This window comes from Ruditapes philippinarum, unplaced genomic scaffold, assembly GCF_026571515.1.
Source record: "Ruditapes philippinarum isolate M1 unplaced genomic scaffold, ASM2657151v2 ctg1341_1_1_1_1, whole genome shotgun sequence".
In the NCBI taxonomy this organism is placed as follows: domain Eukaryota; kingdom Metazoa; phylum Mollusca; class Bivalvia; order Venerida; family Veneridae; genus Ruditapes; species Ruditapes philippinarum.
Window position 1 is genome coordinate 241,956 of NW_026860555.1, and position 20,628 is coordinate 262,583.

At 32.1% G+C, this 20,628-nt stretch overlaps 1 protein-coding gene across 1 annotated transcript in view; it reads left to right on the forward strand.

The window, feature by feature from the left end:
* Positions 1 to 20,628, forward strand: part of LOC132760596 (protein mono-ADP-ribosyltransferase PARP14-like) — a 92,172-nt gene that overhangs the window by 17,758 nt on the left and 53,786 nt on the right. Inside the window, exons 3-13 of the mRNA XM_060752604.1 lie at positions 1,359 to 1,425; positions 6,179 to 6,367; positions 7,596 to 7,868; positions 8,102 to 8,371; positions 9,543 to 9,800; positions 12,250 to 12,519; positions 12,934 to 13,176; positions 14,719 to 15,006; positions 15,159 to 15,407; positions 16,333 to 16,587; positions 19,051 to 19,299. Of these exons, the coding sequence (XP_060608587.1) occupies positions 1,359 to 1,425; positions 6,179 to 6,367; positions 7,596 to 7,868; positions 8,102 to 8,371; positions 9,543 to 9,800; positions 12,250 to 12,519; positions 12,934 to 13,176; positions 14,719 to 15,006; positions 15,159 to 15,407; positions 16,333 to 16,587; positions 19,051 to 19,299 (2,611 nt within the window). The remainder of the gene's footprint in view (positions 1 to 1,358; positions 1,426 to 6,178; positions 6,368 to 7,595; positions 7,869 to 8,101; positions 8,372 to 9,542; positions 9,801 to 12,249; positions 12,520 to 12,933; positions 13,177 to 14,718; positions 15,007 to 15,158; positions 15,408 to 16,332; positions 16,588 to 19,050; positions 19,300 to 20,628) is intronic.

Consider the following 20,628-nt stretch of genomic DNA (forward strand, 5'->3'; position numbering starts at 1 on the left):
AAAAGGGCGACATTTAAAAAATGTCACTTCGCGTTGTCGCATTGTCACTTATAGCGTTGTCCCATTGTCACTTTTCGTTGTCGCATTGTTGAGTTTCTGGGTGAGCAGAAATACAGACCTTGACATGTGACAATGCGATACGACGCTTGACAATGCGATACGACACTTGACAACACGAAGCGATATTTTATAAAATGTCGTGATCTTTTTCTGACTTTTACACTGTGACACCCGACAGTGCCAAGTGACACATGACAATACGAAGTGACACTCGACAATGCGAAGCGATACTCGACAATGCGAAGCGACACTCGACAATGCGAAGCGACATTTTGACTAATATCTTATCGTATTGTCTTGCGTCTACCGGTGACAGGTCAAAATTTAATACCACACCGGCAAGCGGTGCAATTCAAGATGATACAGAAAGGAAAATAAATAACCTTCTGACGATGACATGCCGCTTGTTATAACAAATTAACATCGCACCGCTTGCCGGTGTGGTATTAAATTTTGATCTGTCACCGGTAGACGCAAGACAATTCCATACGATATTATAGTCTAAAGTCAAAATGTCGCTTCGCATTGTCGAGTGTCGCTTCGCATTGTCGAGTATCGCTTCGCTTTGTTGAGTGTCGCTTTGTATTGTCGTGTGTCTCTTCGCATTGTTGGGTGTCGCAGTGTAAAAGTCAGAAACTGATCGCGACATTTTATAAAATATCGCTTTGTGTTGTCAAGTGTCGTATCACATTGTGAAGCGTCATATCGCATTGTCGCGTGTCATTTACTGTATTTCTGCTCACACCGACACTCAGCAACGCGAAGCGACAATACAACAATGCGAAGCGACAATGCAACAACGCAAAGCGACAATACGACAATGCGAAGTGACAATGTGACAACGCGAAGTGACGCTCGACAATACGAAGCGACACTCGACAACGCGAAAGGACATTTTTTAAATGTCACACTTTTTTAACATAATATTACTAAACGACATCCCGATATTTCGTTTGAAAATGTCGAGCGTCGCTTCGCATTGTCGAGCGTCGTATCGCATTGTCGCTATGTCACTTCGCATTGTCGTGCGACGCCCCTTAAACGCGACGGACGACATAATAAATGGCACATAAGGACACCGTAAAAAAGATTTTAACACTTCTGCTCTTACAGCCTTCTTCTCTTACAGCTTTTATTAACTTACACTACATACTTTGACAAATGTGCAGGGGCGTTAAGCATCCATAGGATTAGCCTTTAGCGATATTCAGGTTTTTTGATACTTAATGAATGTAGATATTTAGATACATAATGAAATAATGTTAATTATATTTGCGTTTCTGTTTAATCAATTTTAGCATGAAGACCTCGGTTTGAATGAATTTGAAAGTCACCATGATGGTTTAAGTGTTGCAACGAAAGCAGGTTAGTTTTCAAAATGTTACATATGAATAATCAATTCAAAGTACAAATGCATGGTGACGCCGGCTGATATGCCGTTCAAAGTAAATGTAACATAAAATGAACATCTTATATTTAAAAACGATTTATGTGTTAGATTAATGAAAGCGAGATAATGTATTAAAACATTAAATCGATTTTTAAAATTAATTAAAGTACGTATATTTAGCAAAGAGAGTATACATGTGACTAAACAATCTTATGCCTACAGATGATTTGAGAACGTGTTATCCTGAAATGAAGTGATATGCAAATGTTAGAGACCAAATTCGGGTTTCCCCTATGTTGTAGTAATCAGTTTCGCATTTTTCTCCCTTTAATGTCTTTTTGAACTTAGGCAATTTACGTTTGAACAATTGAATCAACTGGATCTTCAAAGACGTTTTTATTTTTATATGATGCTATTAGTAGAGAAGTATTTCTCTAAGTTTTAACGGTATGCATAGATCTCTGACCTGCCTAATTCTAATTATCAGAATAGCAGATACAATCAGAATTTCACCACAGCATATTTGTTAACAAAAGAGCACATGCCATTGTTTGTGGTTAAATCTATTATTTTTTATATTATAATTTATTCAAAATAAAGCTGTCAATTGGGTTTCACTTTGGTAATTCTGATTAAAATTAGCCAAATACTTTCTAAATGAACCCCCCCCCCCCCAAAAAAAAAAAAAAAAAAAAACAACAAAAAAACATTAAACAGATAAACTGGTACAAAACTTCTGAAATTATGGTTATAAGTATTTTCGGAAATATTCAGCAGTAGATTTAAAAATTTCCTACACATCAGTTCGTATGTATCTAAAGGATTATCGAGTTTCTTTAGTATAAGTAGCTTACGGATATTTTACTGGTAGTAAGACTTATAGATTCCCGCGTAGAAATTTTTAAGAAAGTGTGTTGCTGTTAGCCAGTGATCAAAGACATATTCTGCCTTTAACCAAAGAGTGTCGCCACTACAAGTTCGTGTTATAATTAAAACGCTGTATAGTTAAAGTGGATTAAGCTACGTTAAATCGACTTAGCGGATTTTATAAAGTTCATATAGTGTCCTGTTCTGACTTAGGAATTAGAATTTTTTGTTGTTTTTCTATTTGAAATCTTCATTTTGGTTTGATTTTGAGCCCCATAGGATCAAAGTCGAAGAGAGAAAATCAGAATCCCTAAAGAACGCCCAAAACGACAAAATTGTAGATGTTGAAGGCTCGGTTTGACTGAGTTTTTTCATGGCCGTTACTGGAAAGTGCATTTACCGCCCACGCACGCTAGCACCGGCTTAAGCAGAATTCATCCTTTAAACACGGAAATGTTACTTTGAATCCAGAAACACCCGCAGATGCGTTCATACGGTGGTCGTCATGGAACCTTCATTTTGACACGTTAGCGTTATTCCATGAAAAGCGGCACATGGTCCTCAATTGAAAAATACGCGTGTCCTAAACGAGAAAACAATAGGCGGAACTAAAAAAATAATTTTGGAAGGGGGTCTGAGGTAATTAAGCCTGTATATCACAATCAAGACGTCAAAAGACACATTTAAAAAGCGTGCAACATACCCTAAGGGTTATTATACAGAATTTAGGTTTGAATACTGCAACCATCCAAGATGAAAAAATGTCAAATATAATAGAACTAAAAAACCACATACATGTACATACAACAGTAATGTCGGGCTGAACCTTCAATGCTAAGAAATATATCATCTTTGATTTTATGTTCGAGGCGACTTTTAACGGCGTCAACAAGGCACAAATAACTCTGATATGACAATGAAATAGGGAAAACAGAATCCCTAACAAAGTCAAGGTCACTGTAACTGAATATAGAAAATATGTTTCAGGTTAAAAAGTAAAGTTAGGAGTGAGATATTTAAAGAAAAACCTGGATTATATATATATATATATACCGCCCCCACTCCCCAAGGATCAAGTTCAATATATTATTTTTTTTCCATCTGCTGTTATCACCACATTTTAACACAATTTCAATTTTGATATTGAATGAATGCAGGATTAAAGAATTAAACAATATGAATTTCTTATTTGACATATTATATAGATATACACAGTGTTGTCCACATCGCGAGAAGAACAAATTTTACAACCCGTTCGGTTATGTTTGTCCTTTAAACAATTAAAAAATCACTTTCATACAACATGACAACATTTATCGAAAAGCGTACAAAAAGACACTTTAAATTAAGACAATCTTTACTGTTGATATAACTAAACAATGACTTAATTCAACCAAACTTTATGTACAAATGAACTTTCAACGAAAGAAGAAGCAAAAAAAATAGATACAATAGATACAAACTGATTTCTTTATAGTTTGAGTTTTGCAGAACCATTTGTCCATAAATTTTATACAAGAGATGAAAATTGTTGTCGGGTGTAAAGATTGAAAAAATTAGAAAGTACAAAAGATATAATTACATAAAAGTGATTGGTGGCATCTATGTGTGTTTGACACGAATACTGAAAAAATATTTAAAACTAAAAAAAGTTTTACATTGGAATGGATGAAAATGACAACAGAGGATAGACAGTTTTATTAGAAGAGTGACTTTAGAATGTCAAAAAGTTTTGAAAAAAAAATCAAACCTTGTTCGGTTTTATAACTGGCGCGTACTTTTTTGGAGTTAAAGCTTAACTGAAGCTACACTTCGTTTTGAATGTTTTACCCTGTAATCAAAAATATAAAATACAGCCTTAAAATTATTTTTGTAAAATGTTCGAGATGTGTATTAACAGAAAAATATCAGACATGCTCTTGATTACACATTTGTCCTTGATATATAACTAACTGTATCCAAAACTGTTTTGTGATATCCAAATATGCCAAAATCTTTAAATTTGCTATGAAATACCCATTCGGTTTAAAACATGTCGTAACTTTTTTAAACAAACATCATTGGAACTAAACGGCAGTAAACAGTGAAATCCTTAACATGTGTTCTAACCATCATTTTCACAGTTTCTCCACTAATGTGTGATAAACCTTAGGAATAAAGACAACTAAGAAAGTTTTTAAACGAATTCAAAATTAGTTTTAGATCTCTTTTCATTAAGTTAGTAATGTATCATCATTGGAGAATAATATAGCTATATTGAAAAGTTATAAGTATTATAAGTAGATTGATATTTTAACAATATTAAAAATTAATGAATGTATGCTGTTGTTGAGAAGTAAAAAGGTTTTTTACTGAAAAAATGTAGTTTTAGTAAACGAATATTGACAACAGTCATTCTGAAAATGTATCTCTGTTAAAATTGATTTTATTATAAGAAGAAACTATATAAAGCATTGAGTAAATAATATCTGGAAAAATACTCGATATTTTTATAGTCTAAGAATATGCATATTTATATTTTAAAAGCATGAAAATAAAGCTGATAATTTTACATACTATATTTTAAGAATTTTTAAGTATGTCAGTAGAAAATTGCAATTTATTTTTTAATCAAAGCATCTGACAATTACATAAATTATCACATACACATTAAAAAACAAACAACCAAACCAGGCGGTCTATCATGCAACGCGATATTTCAGTCAGTCTTTTACAGGTTGGAGGCAGAAACGGGTTTTCTGAGAGTATTTTTCCAGTTAACAGCTCACATATTATGATTTTAAACGAGATTGCGCTAAAACGTTTCCAATTATTAAAGTTATTTCTTTTTTAAATTTCTATTTCAAAATAAGGCCTTAGAGAATATTTTTTTCTGACTAAATTATAATTCTGTTCCAAGAGATCCTTTTTCTAAATTTATACACTAAGAATATGGCTAATAAATTATATAAATCCGCATTAATGTACACAATGGCGGCTTAATGAGTATCGATAACTAAATCGGTAACTGGTCACAGAAACTCCCTAAACAAGAACCGGTTGAATCGAGTGATGCTCCCCGAAAAGGTTTTGGTCACAGAAAAGTATAACTCTTGTGGTTCAGAGTTATGTCCCGGACAAAGTTCAAAGTTCAATAATTCCAAACTTAGGCAAGACAGAGTTACTGTTCTTTGCACTGCTCATATACCCAATGATATCAATCTACACAGTTTCTTGTTCATATCTCTTATAGTGTTATGTCCCGGACAAAGTTCAAATGTAAATTTAAACAAAAGGCAATAACTATGTCCTGGATAAAATTCAAAGTAAAATGAACAAAGGGCAATAACTCTAAAATAAGACAAGACAGAGTTATGGTTCTTTTTACTGCACTTTAACCTTATGAGATCTATCTACCTACAAAGGTTCATGTTGATTATTCTTATAGTTTTAGAGTTATCTCTCGAACGAAGTTCAAAAAGTCATAAAAACAAACAAAGGACAATAACTCCAAACTTAGGCAAGGCAGAGTAACAGTTTTTATGCACTGCACATCTACCAAATGAGATCTATGTACCTACAAAGTTTTATGTTGATACCTCTTGTTGTTACAAAGTTATGTCCCAGACAAGAAAAGCAGAAAGACGGACGGACAACCGGGCGGACGGAAAAAGCGGCGACTATATGCTCACTTTTCGGGGATTTGTGGTAATGCGCTCATGTTGTCAGGGTTTTTTTTCCAACGCACAGCATGTTCCAGATAGCTCTCTGTAAAAATAGTTCAGTAAAACGTTTAAACCAAAACTCTATTACATTATCTTGGGCGGACTATATAATTAATTTAGGGTGTTTTTTTAAATTTCAAATAATATATTTATTTAGACGTCTCAGACTCAGACACAGATGAACCACAATACAAATTAAGAATACGAGGCCTGCCACCAGATACAAATCAACAATACTTAGATTTGTATTTCGATGACGATGAAATGTTTGGAGGTTGTAATGTTCGTAAAGTTTCTCTGGAAACAAATGAAACATCAGCTGTTATTTATCTCGAAAGCGAGGAAGGTAAGATAAATTTTGAATATCGTTTATTATTTTGATCTGTGTTAGTCGAATGAAATATTTAATAAAGATTGCAGTAGAAATACAATAACTTATGTTGTAGAAAAAATAAGAAATATGTGGAGTTTGCACATCTCTTTTTATATATCACGATGACATTAAGGTCAACCGATAGTATAAAGTATAAAGGGCATTCAACACAATAACTATCTTGGCAGTTGTAGCAGGTAGTAAAGAAATATTTGCTGTTTGATTTTCGTGGATATGCAATTCCTTAAATAGCTTATTTGATTACTTCTCCAGGAAAGCGTGTTCCCGTCATTCATGACATACTCATTAAGCTTAGACAAATTACAATAGGTCTCCGCATCATTTAAGAAAACAAACCAAACCAAATTTCTACAAAATGCATGTGTTTGAATTTTGAATTTTGATAAATTGTTTGGAAATAATTTGACAACGATAAACTATTTAAGTAGCACATAAATCCATATGTTAGACATAAATACATAAATAAAAAGTTAATATTGAGATTTGTTATCATCTTATAGATTTTTTTTATATTTTGAATGTCAAAGTACAAGAAAAATACTAAACAAATGTTATATTAAACCTTATTCATTAACAGTATTATTATTTTCCTTTTCTCTTACTTTAATGATGTTTGGCAAAAGTGAACATAATTTTAATTTAGATGATAGAGATAGTCTAAAGACGAAATGAATCGTTGTCAGATCCACAACTGAATTAAATTAGGTTTAATCATGATATGTGTCATCGGACATTAACTGCGTTAAGAAATCAAGTATAACTAGCATTTTAGATACAATCTAACAAGAAAAACACATTATAGGGGAAATTCGTACCTCCTGATTTTTTTTATCATTTACACATTTAAAGCAAGTATTTATTACACTGAGATCATATGCTTAACCCCTATTTCTGACGAAATACCAGACAAAGAGTCGAGATAATAGAAGTGGTATCGTTGTCGATTTCATAATTTTTTATTACAGATGACGGTTTATTGAATAGCAATCCATACACGATATGGTCAATAATGTTTTAAAATGCTTCTTCAATCATAAATTTAATCTATTTTTGGTCAGTTTTGATATTTTTTTGTAACCCATATGCCAGCTACATTTTCTGTCCTCGGCACGCTTTTGTTTGAATAAATAGTCAGTCAGGGATTGTTGAGCTTTTACATTTAACTAAGAATTTTCTATAGATTTAGAGAAAATCAAGGAAATGGCGCCACTAGATATGGACGATACAATGGTGTCGGTTGAAGATTATACAAATGTATTAACTAAAGAGCCAACATCCGTTTCTTTGCGCACCATTGAGGTCATAGGACCACCAAATTCCAGTATCATTTCCGAAAGAAACAAATCACTTTTAACGATGTACTTCAAAAATCCTAGACATTCTGACGGAGGAAAGATTTCTGAAATAAAGTTTGAGTCAAAGAAGGTTTTAATTCAATTCGAAGCTGAAGAAGGTAAAAATAAGAATTAATACGTATAAGAAGAAATGCTTTGAGTAGAAAATGTCTTTATTTTAAATTAAAATAATATTTATGACACAAAAGTAACAGAAACGTATACATGTAAATTGTTCAATCATTGTGTGCATATGCGACTCTACATGCATTCATTTTTTTTTAGTTTTATATAAAAAGCTAGATATCTTCAAACCATGTCTGAATTGATTATGTTCATTACTTGTTTTCAGTTGCAAAAAGAGTTGTTGAAAAAGAAAGCCATTGTTTAAGTGGTAATGAATTGACAGTAAACTTGTACAACCCACCAACAGACAAAATCGTTGAAAGTGAGCTTGAGCAGACTTCAATAGTTTTATCAAATCTTCCAGAATCGATTGACGCCCAGTATATAGAACTCTATTTTGACGATGAAGAAATATTTGGCGAAGGTTTAGAGGTAGTATTGGTAACATTTAATGACGATCATACGTCTGCTATTGTCGAGTTCAAAGACAAAAAAGGTAATTTTTTGATTCATTTTAGTATTTTTGTTTTACTTATAATATTTCCCTTACTTATTTGCAAGGTCGTATGTAAATGTAAGTAACTTTGATTTGCCTTTTTTGTTCTCTTAAGTGTATTATTACGATTTTGTTTGTTCGTTTCGTTGGGGTTTAAGCACACTGACACGGAAAAAAACTTTTTGGCTTTTCTGTTTGAGAATGATTTAAGGTGCCCTTTCATGCACGAACGGGTACCTGAGTAGGTCCACCGACCTTCCGTATACTACCCGGATAGCTTTTTCACATGAACGTGAGTCAAAGTCCCTGGCTGAAATGGAACCCACATTGGTGAAGGGCACGTACTTTGAAGTCAACGACCTTACAAACTGAGCAAAGAACGGGTCTGTAACATAGAAAGACATGCCTCTTGTGTCGATTTAGACATGCTAATTATGTAAATATGAAATAAATGTTTGTGAATTATTTTTGTATCAATGTTTTATCATGTTCTTTTAAAAGAAAATGAGGTTTAATATAATTGGCAATTGTCAGTTGGCAGATCAGTTTATTTCCACATAATACCTAGAGAACAATTTCACCCATAAATTTCAAACTTTAAAGGATGATCATCCTTATTAATGTATTCTTCTATAATTGGCATTGTAAGTAGAAGACCTCTATCGTTTGATATTGTTCTTGGTCACATTGACAATCAATTGGAGAACCATTTCCGATCAATAAATTGAAAAATTATTTGACTAATAGCCTTCATCTTCCATAGGATGACAACCCTGATTAAGTAGAAACCCTTATTATTTTGGGCACCGGTGCCTTAAGGTCAGGATTATAATGACATACATTGAATGTGAAAACTGTTTCCGATTAATAAATCACTTAATTCAATTAAAATTATTCATGGACAACAATATAGATCGAAGTACATATATTTAACTTATATGAATAGAAGATATGTACCTTTATTGCAATATCTATTCTAACATTTTGTGTTTTTAACAAGATATGATAGGGGGCATTCTTGTTTTTACGTATTTTTACGCTTTGATTATGGTTCTTAATATTCTACAATTAGGTTTTGTTATTAAAAGTTTTCAACTTCTGTTTAAAAGCAATATATCTCAAGCGAAGAGTTATGTTTTTTCATATTCAGCTTATTTTTTAATTGTAAAAGCTGCCAAAAAGGTACTGAATGAACCGTCGTTAAGAATGGAAGATTATGAAATAGAAATACAAGCCTATCTACCTGAAAAAGTGTGCAAGCCAGTATGGAATGTAATAGAAGTTCATGGGCCAACACATATCATCTCAGACACAAACTTCAAAATGTTGAAAAAATATTTTGGAAGCCAGCGGTTTTCAGGTGGTGGTGAAATTATTGATTGCTCCATACGTCCTGGATTAGTTTGTTTCACTTATGTCTCCGAAGAAGGTATTTATAATTGATCAATCAAGTGTCTATTTAAAATCTAAGATGTATTGTTTGGAAATATTGATCAGAGACTGATTTAAGTTTCGGGAAGTTTTTCGTAAATTTAAGTAATTTATTACAATAAACCTATGATAATTATATATACATAATAACGGCCTGATATCCTCGTGACAGATAAGATGGAATTGCAATCCCAAAGTTGCCAGCTTGGATTCACAATTCGTTTCAGATTTCTATTACTATTTTAGCTCACCTGAGAACAAGTGCTCAAGCTGAGCTTTTGTGACAGCGTCAATCCTCCGTCGTCCGTCAGTGCGTCCGTCGTCAACTTTCTTTACAAACGATTTCTCAGAAACCACTGGGCCATATTTGATGAAATTTGCGTGTCATGTTCCTAGCATGAAGCTCTACTAAAATGATTCAAATGGTTCTCCTCTATTGAACATCTGGGTCAAAATGTCAAAAAATAGATTTTTAAAATGAAATCTTTAAAAATCACCTCTGAGTCAAGGCCTAGAGCTTAGATATTTTATGTGTAGTATCATCTTACGAATTTCTTCAAAAAAAGTACAAATTATAGGTCATGGATCAAAATTGGCCGTGCCCAGCGGACATTGATTTTCCTAATATGTATGTAGTAAAAACTTAAAAATTATTTTCTCTGAATTAAATAAGGCTAGAGGCATGACGCATTGTGTAATAAATCTCTACGAAAATTGAGCAAATTACTGTCCTATGGTCAAAATAGGCCCTGCCAATGATTCATTGATTTTCATTATGTACGTAAAGAATATACTTTATATTTAGCTTTATATATAGCTTTGATATTTGGTAAGTGATATCATTTATATGTCCTCCAACAAAAATGTTCAAAATTTACTTCTAGTTTCAAAATTTTGAATAAATATTTTGGAAGCCGGCGGTTTTCAGATGGTGGGGGCCGTATGTTTCCAATTTGCAAAAAAACATTTTAGGGACTACTGTTTCAGTTAAAATATCCTGGCCAGAAAGGCTGTTTTGATTATTTCTAGGACAGTTTCGAACATGTGTCATCTGGGTTTGAAAACTAAGTCACACTGACCAAAAATGGAAACACCCAGCTAACACTCTAGAGGCTATTGTTTGGTCCAAATATTGGTCAAAAATGTTATTTCGATGATTTTTAGCTAAAGTTTGAATATGGGTCATCTTGTGTCAAAAAGCAGGTCTAACAGCCCAAATATTAAAACATCGTTTACACTTTTATGGCTACTGTTTTGGTCCAAATATCCCAAAATTGGTCAGATAGGTCGTTTGTATTTCTAGCTGAAATTCAAATATAGTTTATCTGTAGTCAAAAACTAGGTCCTACAGCCCAAATATGGGGAACCTTGCTTACACTGTAAAGGATACTGTTTAGTTTCAAACATCCTGGAAATTAGTCAGAAAGGCTGTTAAGATAGTTTCTAGACCATGTTTGAATATGGGTCATCTGTGGTAATAAACCAGGTCACACAACCCAAATTATATAAATATATTGTTTTCATTCGAAAGGTAATATTTTCATCCGAAATATTCTGAAAATTTGTCAGAAAGGTTGTTTTGATGATTCTTAGCTCAGCTTTGAACATGGGTTATATATGGTCAATATCGACTTCACACAGACCAAAAATGGAAATAATTTGCTATCACTTAAGATGATAAATTTTAAGCCAAAATATCATGGAAATTGGTCACAAAGGTTACTTGTATGATTTCTAATTCAGTTTTGAATATGGGTCATTTGAGATAAAAAAAGGTCACAGGAAAAATAAAAGCATTATATAGTAAAACCTTTTAAATATTTGCACTATTTCAGGAGCAGATATGAATGTTATGATATCAGCTTAATCTTATGGTGTTATATCTGCCTTTGATTAATTGCTAACAATATTGATTCAGAGCCTTAACAATTAGGTGAGCGATATTAGGGTCACCATGGCCCTCTTCTTTAAAATTTATATGCAGCATATTTGCTTTGCTTCTTATGTCTTTTATTTTCAGAATTTAAGAATATGTAATGTTTCATATTTTCATTATATAAAGCCGTGCACTAGGTGATTTGCATGAACAAAAACATATTTGTGAAGTTTTCAAAAAAATAATAAAAAGGAAACATAAAAAATGTTTCATTAGGGTTCAAACCTACACGTCTAAACCATGTATACCATTATGCTATATTTTAAATCCGTATGATTTACCTCGGAGTCGGATAATTACCGATAGTCAATGAACAATAAAACGTCTCAGGTCAGTATGTCAAACAAATATACATTTGAAATGTTTTAAGTATTACTTAAGCTACTTAAATAACATCTTATTCGTTGTGATAATGTAAAATACTTTCCAAAATATTGAAAGCATCTCGGGTGGGTTAGTTACATTAAAATTACTTCATGAATAAAAAAACTATGGTTAACATTTTAAACAGTGGCAAGAAGAGTTCTACGCAAAAGTCATGCGTTTAAAAAACACCCACTTGACGTTTACTTGAGAGAAATGAATAAAGTTGACATACAAAGTGTACATCCATCATCAGATAAGTCTCTGAACACAATAAATGTCATAGGGATCCCAACAGAAATTGACAAGGAGGACTTGATCTATTTCTTTGAAAACTTAGATGATGACATAGAAGTGAAAGAGTTATCACTTTGTGTTGAAAGTAGAAGAGCTACTATTGAATTTTCATCTTTAAAAGGTACATCATTTTCAAAAGTCAAGTTTATGTAGATCATTAAATAAAATTGCTTTTCAACGACATGATTCTATGTCGTATCATGATAAAGTCATCAAACTGGTACATGTGAAACCATATGTGCTGTTATACCATTTACAATTTACTTTGACATATACAATTTGTTTCTCTATTGTCTACATATGTTCTCAATATTCTAATAGTAATATAATATGAAATTTATTTTAATCACATTGAACCGTTTTAGAAAATTGCTAATTAGAGTTTATACCATTAAATAATAAATAAAAGTAATAGTAATTAAATTATCCACTGAATTGCTTGTATATTATTTTTTTGCTGAAAGTCTTGCGGTTTTTAATGACTCAAAATGTTTACTGAAATGTATTTTTAAGAATTCATTTACCCTTATTTAAGCGGTAGAAATAGTTATGGACAAAAAGCCTTTAAACATAAAAGGTACCGAATTGATAATTGAGAAATGGAAACCGATTAAAATGTGCACAATATCTGTACAAGGACCAGAGAATATTCAACAGTACATGGATAAACTGGAGCTTTATTTCAAAAACAGAAAATCGGGAGGAAACTCCAAAATTATTGACAGCTGGGTAGAAAAGAAAACAAATACAGCATTTTTCACCTACGAAGAAGAAGACGGTATAAGTTTTGATTCAAATTTATTTTTACATTTTATTTCACTGTCATAAACTTTAACAACGGTGCCAGAGTTAACATTTGCTGAGTGGTTAAAAATGTCAACAATAAACCAATAAAATTTTAACCCTGTCAGAAAGTTGCCATATGACCTTTACAGTGTCGGTGTATCTTGAAACAAACAATTCTTTGAATTTGTTTTAAGTTATCATTATAATGCGTAATCTTAATAGATATTTTTGACAAATAGAGCTTTTTCAAGAGATCTGAATAATAAATATAATCATAAACTTTATAAATTATGTTAATGTAAACATTGCATCTAAAAGCAAGAGTTTTATTATTCGGCAGCGTAGCAGCCGAGTATTATAGGATATTTAACGTAGATAAATGTGTTTGAGTCGCCCCCTGGAAAAAGATTAAGATTAGTATTTTGAGGGACACCTGTTGCTTTTGGCGGTTTTATGTTACCCACCTATGTGTGGAGCCTACATTATTTGAAACTGTTCATTTGATAACTATTTTCATATGCATATTTTATTTTCGTCATTTAAAATAAAATGACATTTTCACAATATTGTGTTGGTATTATATCTAGTCTCTCACATATAAACTTCACCTCGGAAGTGGTTTTTCTAATACTGAAAGGGGAAGATTCAAATGTTTTTGAATAAGGCGCATGATTTACAGCGGAATGACACGATTTTTTTGCGAGCCGTCAATAAAGATACAAATACATAAAAAAAAATTTTCATTCACAAGCTTTATACTTCATGACAAATTTTAAATTTCTGGCTGTGTTGCACAACATTGTTATTTACATTTTCTTTAAATGAAATCTAAATTTTTAAATCTTTCTATTCGTTTAATTTTAGAAACTAAGAAACAAATTCGTTTTGAAGAAATTTATCTTTGAAAGCTTTGTATTTTTCTACTGTGATGACTTGGATAGTGCTATGCGGACATCATTCTTGTTTCAAAAACTTAAGTAGTCGCCTTTTATATAATAAAGCGAGGTCCCACGGGAGCTGTTTTATTCTGGTTAGATTTTGTAACGGGTTTGATGCCTTTCATGCTTTTATACTACGTTTATGCTCAAATTTGATGTCTTATCATTTGTTCATTTGCTTATTAAAAGTTTTAATATATCTATTAATCGGGATATAATAAATAAATGTTCAAACATTGTGATAAAACATTACGAGCAACACTGTCTAGATATAAATAAGACAAATAATATCGCATTCCTGGCACATAACAATATTGACTAAAGAGAACCCGCCCTGTTACAGTTTAAAATAAGTACTACTAGTACTTTTCGTGTCGTAACGTTTCTCCTTTAATTTCAACTGGGACACAAAATAACTTTTTATAATTACTTTGTGTCCCAGATTTCAAAAACTGCGCTGATCTTTACAGACATTCGTCTACGAAGCATTTCATTCGGTTGTTCTCAAGATATGCAGTGTGCAGCTGACCATTCCTTCACAGCCATTTAAAGCGTACGTAAAAGCTCGCTTCCTGATCTTTATATTTAAATTGTAGTTGCAAAAAACGTAGTCAAAAAGGGGCAACACAGATTGGGAAAACAAAAGTTGGAAGTGCGTTTATGTACAGATACGATAAGAAAAGATACTTCAAATGAACAAGAACAAATGGAGATCTTTACTGAAATAAAACTCCAAAATGTACCAAAACAAGTGACAGAAACTTACCTGAAGCTATTCCTCGAGGATCTGGATATTGCAGAAGAAATTGCAGAATTCAATGTTGTAAATGTGTTACTTCAGCCTGGAGATGATTTTGCAGTTATTGCATTAGACAATCCTAAAGGTATAACATAAATATAAAGTATTTGGTAAATATGTTCAAACAAATGTCGTTACAGTTTCTCTTTAAATGGAACTACATTGTATTTTTTTCTGAAAAAAAAAGAAAGAGAATAATTCTGAACAACTTCACTAAAACATGTGCCTTAATTTCAGTTGCAAAACTTTTGTGTGAAAGACGCACACTTTGTATGAAAGGTGTTGAAGTATCCGTTGAACGATTCATACCAAGGACAGTTTATTCGTGTACAATAGCAGTTTCTGGGTTGCCAGGAATTGATGAACAACTTGAACTTCTTGAAATGTACTTAAAAGGCAAGAGGTCAAAAGGCAATGCACAGATTGTTGATAGATGGGTAGATCAAAATAAAAATGTAGCGTTTTTCACTTACCACAATGAAGAAGGTTTGTCATTTTTACTAAAAGACTTTAAGAGATAATGAGATCAAATAATTTTTGTTTTCATTTTAATGTAATGGTTTATGATTTGATTCAGAAAATCTTTTTATCCTATCAAGCATTTGTTTTTTTTTGCGCTTAAACAAGATATTAATAAGCTTTTTTGCATTTAACTAAGTAAATTATCAAAGGTCAATGTAAAGAGTGTAGTTATATGATATTTCATACATCTGTAAAAATAAATGGGTAATAATTAGCTCACCTGAGGACAATGTCCTGACGTTGAGCTTTTGTTATGACGCAATATCCGTCCATCGTCCGTGCGTTCGTCTGTGTGTGCGTCAACGAAGTTTTAAACAATTTCTCCTCTTAAGCCACATGGCTAAATTTTCTGAATCTTTGCAGGGATGTTCCTTGCTTAAAGCTCTACCAAACAAAGAATTAAATTCCATTAAGAACTTAAAAAAATCTTCTTGTAAAAAAGTAAAAAAACTAGAGCTTAGATATTTGGCATGAAATATCTTTAAGTAGATGTCTACCAAGTTTGTTCGAATAAAAGCCCTAGGGTCAAAATTGGCCCCGCCCTAGGGGTCATTGGTTTTCCTAAAATGTATATAGTAAAACCTAAAAAATCTTCTTATCAAAATCCAAGTTGGGCTTCGATATTTGGCTTGAAACATTTAAAGTGTATGTTTACCGTGTTTGTTGAATAAAACCCCTAGGGTCAAAATTGACCCCTCCCCAGGGATCATTGATTTTCATTATATGTACTGTAATCCGGTATCTTTCGCAATGTTTAAATTTTTGCTATTTTTTATGAGGTGTAAAGGGGCTCCACTTTGCCCAGATGAGCGATCCAGGGCACTCTGGGTCCTCTTGTTTATATGTAGGTTCACATTAGTATCACATATTTTTATCGTTTTGATTGAAGCTGCTAAACGGGTTGCTGCCAAAACAGATCATGTATTTGACGGACATACTTTGAGCGTTTCTCTGTTTATGGAAGACAATGTTACTTCTGAAGAGACTAAAAGAATGCTTGTTTCCAAACTACCAGATGATATTACAGAACTGTACTTACAGATGCTTTTTGAACAACAAGATATGGAAATTGACTTCAGTGTTGTAAGCGTTATATTGGATTCCAAAGAATCGTCTGCAATTATAGAGTTTGATAATCCCGAAGGTGATTATTTAATACATACCTAATGACTGTACGGAACTGATAAAGCTATATTCTATTTTTGACACTGTGAAGTATACACATTTTCAAAGCAAAAGGACTTTTGTACCGCTGTTGTCATACTTCATTTGTTTGTTATCATAATTCAGGTGTAGATAAACACAACGCACTTCACAGGTATAAATCAGTTCTGTTAAATATAATTTGTAATTTCACTTCTTAAATATTTACAAATTATGGTAGATTATGAAATTAGATAGGTTATAAAATAGAAACGCAAAGTTATATAACATTAATGCTTCTTTTACACATTTATCACGGCAAAAAAGCCAATTACTGTTAAGAATTATGTAGAGAAAATGATGGATAAATTGGTTCAAGAAAAACAAGCATGACAGACCGTAATGACTAGGATGCAGAGCAAGAAGTTTAACTATCGCTTAATTCTACTTCGGTTTGACATGGTGCAGACGGTCTTGAGATATGTATAAAAAGGAAGCGTCAGACAGGATACCACCATTTGAGTCCTGCACAATTTTTTTTCATCCCGGAATAACATATTTCAAATGCAACCTAAATTCAAACACATTCTAAATTATTCAGCTCTGGTGTCATTTATGAATAAATTGCATAAAGCCACATGTTGTATTTAAACTTCAACTCCTGCAGAAATGCCATACTTGATGTTATGAGAAAAACAATAAGAAGCTGTTTTAAGTGAAACCGTGTAATTGTCCAACTTTAACTGTATCAAAATAGTCAATTGTTTTAAATGGTGATAATTTTTTTTCCAAGCAAGTTAATATTTTTACAAAGTCTTGGCTACAGAGTTTAACCATTTACCAAAGTCTTAGGTATATTAGCGTATCTTAAATAACTATTTAGATGATGTTTTGTTTTTCAAGTGATGATTTTAGAACAGATCAAGTTTCCATATTGTAATATTATAAAGTGGTGAAGGCAAAATGGTTGTGATGGTTGGAGCATTTATCATTTTGCACTTAAGTTAGTATACTAAAAAGTGACACCTCGGACTGCCTTTTTGAACACATTAACTGTAGCCATACCAATGCACTGTGCTGCGCATATGTTACATTATTTAGTGTAAGTTTTTAAAATTTTGAAAAAAAAACCTGTTGAAAATCGTTTAATAGAATGATATGAAATTTTCTTTTTTTTGTAGAAATGACATATCTTGAACAAAATCTTTAGTGGTGTTTACCCTGCTGTTTGAATTTAGGTTAAAATATCCTTGGAATGACCCGACTGGGTTATATCATTTTTATAATTGTTTTTCTAAGAAAGATCAAGACTTGATGAAAATGTACCAACCCTAAAATGAATGAATGATGATAGATGCATCCAAAGCTATAATAGATTTAGAGCATAATTTTCCCCCTTCCACTTATCATTGGCTTAAAACTACTTAACAGATCGAATATTGGTTGTTCAAATAAGGTTCTTGACCTAGAAAGATAATACTTGTTGAGGGGCAAACAAAAAATAATCTATGTTTATTGCTACCGGAAATTTAGGAGCTTTTTATCTTTGCTTACCCGGTAATTTTGGATATGCTAACTCCTTATTTTTGACAGCCGAGCCAATAACTGTTACGACTTCCAGGAAGAAAACGAAATGCATTTTGAGACGGGACAGACATTCATGATAAACCATTTTGCTGTGAATGCCCGGTCAGAGTTTAAGAAAATGCTACGGCAGAAATCGTTGTAGTGAATCGAAGTAAACGCTATTAAAATAAAAGTGCCAGAGGATCCGTTACAAAACTTGAAATGGGTCCAAATGGGGGCAGGAATCATATTATTCTCTGGAACGTAAAATTCTGCAATGTGCGCCGTTTCTGCACTGTTCTCACGTTTAACAGCAATTTGATAGCAAGCCTTACTTAAAGTTTCAATTACCGTGCACCACGGTGTTTGTCATTTGCAGTTATTTTATGGTACATTGAGTTATTCTACGGTCTGGTCAGGTGTGAGTGGTAAACAAATGTTTATCAAGAAATCTTCTCCCGCTTCATCACTAAAACTATTAATGCTATTTTGCAATAAAACTTAAGACTCAAAGATCTATGCATCCATGATGTACACTAGGTATGTATCGCCTTTGTAACGGAGCAAATGTTATATGTAGGCAATACTCCAAAAAACAGTTACTTACGTCTGCAACCAAAATGAGAGCAAATAAATCAAAACTTTAAAAAAACTTTAGGCGAGGGTAATATTGCAAAAACCGTTTACTTTCGGTCATATATCCTGTCAGGAATACTTGTAACGAATTTGTGATACAACAAACTTCCTATTTTTAGGAAAAAGTGAGATTTCTTAGAAACTTGGCAGCAGTCGTGTAAATAAAACTATATAAACGTCCTGATTATCCAATGAAAAGTGACGTCACAAACGTTCAGTATGATAAAACGATATAATAGATCAATGTATTTGATTATTTCAGCTGTTTCCCTTATAATGAAGAGGAAGCCAATAAGGATAAAAGGAAAAGAGATTGAAATTAAATCTTATGTGGAACAATGCAGCAGTTTATGTTCAATAGAAGTCACAGGCATTCCAAACATTGAAGACTACATTGACACATTATATCTGTACTTCAAGAACAGTCATAAGTCAAGTGGAGGGAAAATTGTTGAATATCATGCCGAACCAAATTCAAACAAGGCATACTTTACATTTGAAAGCGAGAAAGGTGCAGAAAATACAATTACTTTATCATTATAATAATAATAATAATAATAATAATAATAATAATAATAATATTCATTTATTTATTTTATGTTTTTGAGTGGATAACTGATTTATTCGTGAAAATTATGATTTCACAGTGAAAACTATCAAAAAATAATTTCACACAATTTTATTTTTGCTGACAGTTCTGACATTGTCAGGATTGTATAGAGAAAAGTCAAGCTGAAATTGATAAATAACTTAAAATTTTAAACGTAATAAAAAGAAAAAAGAAACTTACTTCAATTTATATAAATTACCAGTCACCAAACATCGTCTCTAAACTTTTTTGTTTCATTTTTTAAGTCTGAAAAATGTAATTCGTTCCACATGCAAAACTATTCTTGGTGACATTTTGGCATATTTTAGTATCCTAGGAACAAAAAATGCCTAATTCAATATGAAAACTTGAAAAGCAATTGCAGCCAGACTCCCGAAGATTAAGTAAACAACCCAGCGTTCGTAAGACAGCCTTTCAACACTTGCATGTTTTCCTAATTCCTAGCCGCTTTTTGAATGTTACACCTTAGTCAATAATTATAGTTTTGTCTGTAACAATCTTCAAATAAGTGTTCTTTCTTAAAAAATATGTATGACTTACAAATCTAAATGATGTCTTTCTGAATCAAACACAATTATTTTCCTCCAGTGAAATACACAACTTTTAAAAATGGCGGCCGCTGATATTTCTCAAAGCCTGGTCTAATATAAATTCACAGTTATAATATAATGGAAATTATGTCGGATGGTGTGACTTTTTCTTCTTCTAGAATTGTTGTTCTTATTATTAAAATAAGCAATAAGATAAATAATATCATCGCCATTTAACTTTGATTGTATTTATGAGAAAGTCTACTAAAAATGAGGCTACCATTGGGGTAAGCAGAGTTTAATATCAAAGTTAATATTGAGGAAATTTCATTAAAAAATTGTTTTAAGCGTAAAATAAAAAGAAAAACCAAACAAACAAATATCCTCTATATATTTTGGTACAAGTAGTGGTTAAAACTTATCAGTCACTTGTATGTTATTGTCCTTTAATAAAGTTCATAGGGAAAAGAAAAATGATTTAGGAATGTATGCGAATGTTCCAATATTTGAATTTAAGACATAAATGTATATATTTGAAATTAACTTTATGAAGATTTCTTAAATTGTTTACATATGAAAATACCAGTTTCTCAAAAAGGCAAACTTGTCACGATCCTTACTTTTACTCGCAATTTTTTCTCCATATTGCGTATTTCAATTTTTTTTTGCAATTTGACTTTGAACACATATCAAATTGGCA